The sequence below is a fragment of the Neophocaena asiaeorientalis genome, unplaced genomic scaffold (genome assembly GCF_003031525.2).
Source record: "Neophocaena asiaeorientalis asiaeorientalis breed wild unplaced genomic scaffold, Neophocaena_asiaeorientalis_V1.1 scaffold114, whole genome shotgun sequence".
In the NCBI taxonomy this organism is placed as follows: domain Eukaryota; kingdom Metazoa; phylum Chordata; class Mammalia; order Artiodactyla; family Phocoenidae; genus Neophocaena; species Neophocaena asiaeorientalis.
In genome coordinates this window covers 7,873,001-7,876,552 of record NW_020173116.1, presented here as the reverse complement: position 1 = coordinate 7,876,552, position 3,552 = coordinate 7,873,001, and the positions used below count along the sequence as shown (strand labels likewise).

Below are 3,552 nucleotides of genomic sequence, written 5' to 3'. Positions count from 1 at the left end.
GTGTGTGTGTAGGGGTGTGTGTGTGTGTAGGGGGTGTGTGTGTGTAGGGTGTGTGTGTGTGTAGGGGTGTGTGTGTGTGTGTAGGGTGTGTGTGTGTGTAGGGGGTGTGTGTGTGTGTGTGTGTGTGTGATCATATTTCTCGGCCTCACAGGGTTGCTGCTCCTTTCTAATCAGGTCACATCTGTAAGGTACTTAGGATTGCGTTTGGCTTGTAGTAAGCCCTCCGTGCATTCTCAGTCCTCAGATTTCCCTCCTCAGGACTTGAGCGCAGCCCCCTTTCTCTTTGGGGCCCCTTGTGCCCCCTGGCAATGGTCTGAGCCGCCCCCAGGCCACGTCCGGGCCTGGCTCACCGCCCTCCTGTGCTTCTCTGGCAGAAGCTGCTCTTTGCGGGCTCCCGCTCCCAGCTGGTCCAGCTGCCCCTGGCCGACTGTGTGAAGTACCGCTCCTGCGCTGACTGCGTGCTCGCTCGGGACCCCTACTGCGCCTGGAGCGTCAACACCAGCCGCTGCACGGCCGTGGGCGGCCACTCCGGGTGAGCGGGGCTCTGCGCGTGCTGGGACCAGCAGGGAGGGGAGGGGGGTTAGAGCTGGGGCGCTGATGGCCTCTGCTTCCCCCACCAGGTCCCTGCTGATCCAGCACGTGACAGTCTCAGACACCTCAAGCATTTGTAACTTCCGGGGCAGTAAGAAAGGTGAGCTGTTTTTTTTAGTCCCCCTCTCAGGGCGGTGGGCCTTGGGCCAGAGCTGGAGTGTCTGCATCCGCCCCCCGGCCTGGGTTTCCTGCACTGACTCTCTGCTCTGCTTTCTCTGCCGCTGCAGTCAGGCTCACGCCCAAAAACATCACGGTGGTGGCAGGCACAGACCTGGTGCTGCCCTGCCGCCTCTCCTCCAACCTCGCCCATGCCCGCTGGACCTTTGGGGGCCGGGAGCTGCCTGCAGAGCAGCCCGGCTCCTTCCTCTACGACGCCCGGCTGCAGGCCCTGGTGGTGATGGCCGCCCAGCCCCGCCACGCCGGGGCCTACCACTGCTTCTCGGAGGAGCAGGGGGCCCGGCTGGCTGCCGAAGGCTACCTGGTGGCAGTGGTGGCGGGCCCGTCGGTGACCCTGGAGGCCCGGGCCCCCCTGGAGAGCCTGGGGCTGGTGTGGCTGGCCGTGGTGGCCCTGGGGGCCGTGTGCCTTGTGCTGCTGCTGCTGGTTCTGTCCCTGCGCCGGCGGCTGCGGGAGGAGCTGGAGAAGGGCGCCAAGGCAGCCGAGAGGACCCTGGTGTACCCTCTGGAGCTGCCCAAGGAGCCCACCAGTCCCCCCTTCCGGCCCGGCCCCGAGACGGACGAGAAACTCTGGGACCCCGTGGGCTACTACTACTCGGACGGCTCCCTCAAGATTGTTCCTGGACACGCCCGGTGCCAGCCCGGCGGCGGGCCCCCCTCGCCGCCTCCTGGCATCCCCGGCCAGCCCCTGCCTTCTCCAACTCGGCTCCACCTGGGGGGTGGGCGGAACTCCAATGCCAACGGATACGTGCGCTTACAGCTGGGAGGGGAGGACCGGGGCAGCCTCGGGCACCCGCTGCCCGAGCTCGCCGACGAGCTGAGACGCAAACTGCAGCAGCGCCAGCAGCTGCCGGACTCCAACCCCGAGGAGTCCTCGGTGTGAGGGTACCCCTCCGGCGGGGCGGCGTGGGAGGCGCGGCTCCTACTTTTGCACAGGCACCAGCTACCTCAGGGACATGGCACGGGCACCTGCTCTGCCCCGGACGGACCCTGCCCGGCACCGCCCGGCCATGAGGACCTGCTCTCTCAGCACGGGCACTGCCACTTGGTGTGGCTCACCGGGGCACCAGCCTCACAACAGAGGGCACCTTCCTCCTCTGTGAGGGGCTGTGAATCACAGACGCACGGGACCCCAGCAGCCAAAACCTTTCAAGGCGGAAGTTGGAGACGTGGGTGTGTTTGTGTATATACATGTATGTCTGTGGACGTGTGCACGTATGTGTGTGTGGGTGTGTGACACGGTCTTCCTGTTTCTGTCAAGTCTTCCCTTGGCCTGGGGTCCTCCTGGTGGGTCACTGAAGCTATGAAGGGGAAGGGGTTGTATCACTTTGCCTCTCCTACCCCCGCCTGTCCCCAGTTGGGGGGCAGCCATGTACATACGGGTGGGCATGCTGTGGATGCGGCACATCCTCTCCCAGCCCCAGGAGGAGGGCTTCTCACAGTGTAACTTATTGTGTCCCCACGTATTTATTTGTTGTAAATATTTGAGTATTTTTATATGGACAAATAAAATGGAGAAAATGAAACTTCCTGTCACGGAGGCAAGACATTTGGGCCAAAACCTTCTGGGTGCCAAGAGGGACACTCCCTGTGGGTTGAGTGGGGCTGGACTGCCCCCCTTCTCAGTCCTGGGGCAGCCTCCCTTTCCTTCAGTGGTCCCCCTCCTGCCTGTGCCCCTCTCTGGAGGGGGGACAGCCCAGGCGCCAATGTTTTCCCACAGTGGTGGTTCGGGCTGGGAGCCAGACCAGGGCCACAGCCTCTTGAGAGCCAGCCTTGGCTTCTGGCCAAAGGGAGAAGTCAGGGCATGGGGAGTAGAAGCAGGAGAGCGGGAGGGGCCTGGCTTCCCAGAACTCTGGGAAGGGGAAATGGGAGTGAGGGGGCCGAGGAGGGGAACTTCCTAGAAGCAGCTTAAGGTGGTGTGGGCTGGCTCGTGTGAGGATGGGGCTCCCAACCAACTTAAGGGAGGAAAGATGACTTCCAGCCTTTACCCTCCAGACCGTTAGCCCTGAATGCTTCAGCTACACGCCATAGGGAACTTTCCCCATTGCCACCCGGTGGGCACCAAGCCCCTGTCCTATGGAAGGAGCCGTGCAGGGCCCAGATATTTGTAAGAAAAACAGGACCCCGCCTGGGTTCTATAATTCACGCCCACACACAGAGGCAGCCAGTCCTCTGTACCCCTGACCAGTCTGGGGGTGCCTGCTGTGGCTGGAATAGGCTGCTGCCCGGCGTCCTGCCGTTAAGAGAGGGCTGGCATCTGCTGACTTGAGCACGCTACTTTTCCCGCACGCTCACTAAGCCACAGCCCAGAGAATGTCTCGATACAAGAAGGTTGATTCGGTAAACGAGGTGCCCACTGTGGGGTTGAGGGTTCCAGGCCCTTTTCCCTGCCCCCCGGGCCTACGTGCAGGTGCTCCCAGCGACAGGATAGGTCTTGACTACCTGCCTCCCACGGGGTTTTAAAAAGTGAGCAGGAGGGGCGAGAGGAGGGAGGGTGTCGCGCGGCCTTTCAAGTGGTCACCGCGCCGCCGCGGTGACCCGTCTTCCTGGGCCCGCGTGGTGGGGGAAAGAAGGGGGAAAGGACCTTGGGGTGCTCCCGGCGACCCCCTGCCCTTGGGGAGCCCGGTGGGACGAAGAGAACCTGGAAGGACGCCACATAAACACTCCCGACCCACCCCACCCCCGCCCCCCTGGGTTCCAGCGGGCGCGCCCCGGCCTCCGCTTAGCCTGGGACGCCCTCGCGTGGCCGCTTCGGGCGGGCGCGGCCAGGCACCCACCGCCCCCAGG

The 3,552-nt window shown here is 63.7% G+C and overlaps 1 protein-coding gene across 2 annotated transcripts in view; it reads left to right on the top strand.

The window, feature by feature from the left end:
• The window catches only part of SEMA4C (semaphorin 4C), a 10,212-nt gene extending 8,065 nt beyond the window's left edge, over window positions 1-2,147 (top strand). For both annotated transcript variants that reach the window (XM_024743652.1, XM_024743651.1), the window contains exons 13-15: window positions 375-532; window positions 621-691; window positions 819-2,147. In XM_024743652.1, the coding sequence (XP_024599420.1) occupies window positions 375-532; window positions 621-691; window positions 819-1,648 (1,059 nt within the window). In that variant the 3' untranslated portion in view covers window positions 1,649-2,147. The remainder of the gene's footprint in view (window positions 1-374; window positions 533-620; window positions 692-818) is intronic.
• The last annotated feature ends 1,405 nt before the right edge of the window (window positions 2,148-3,552 follow it).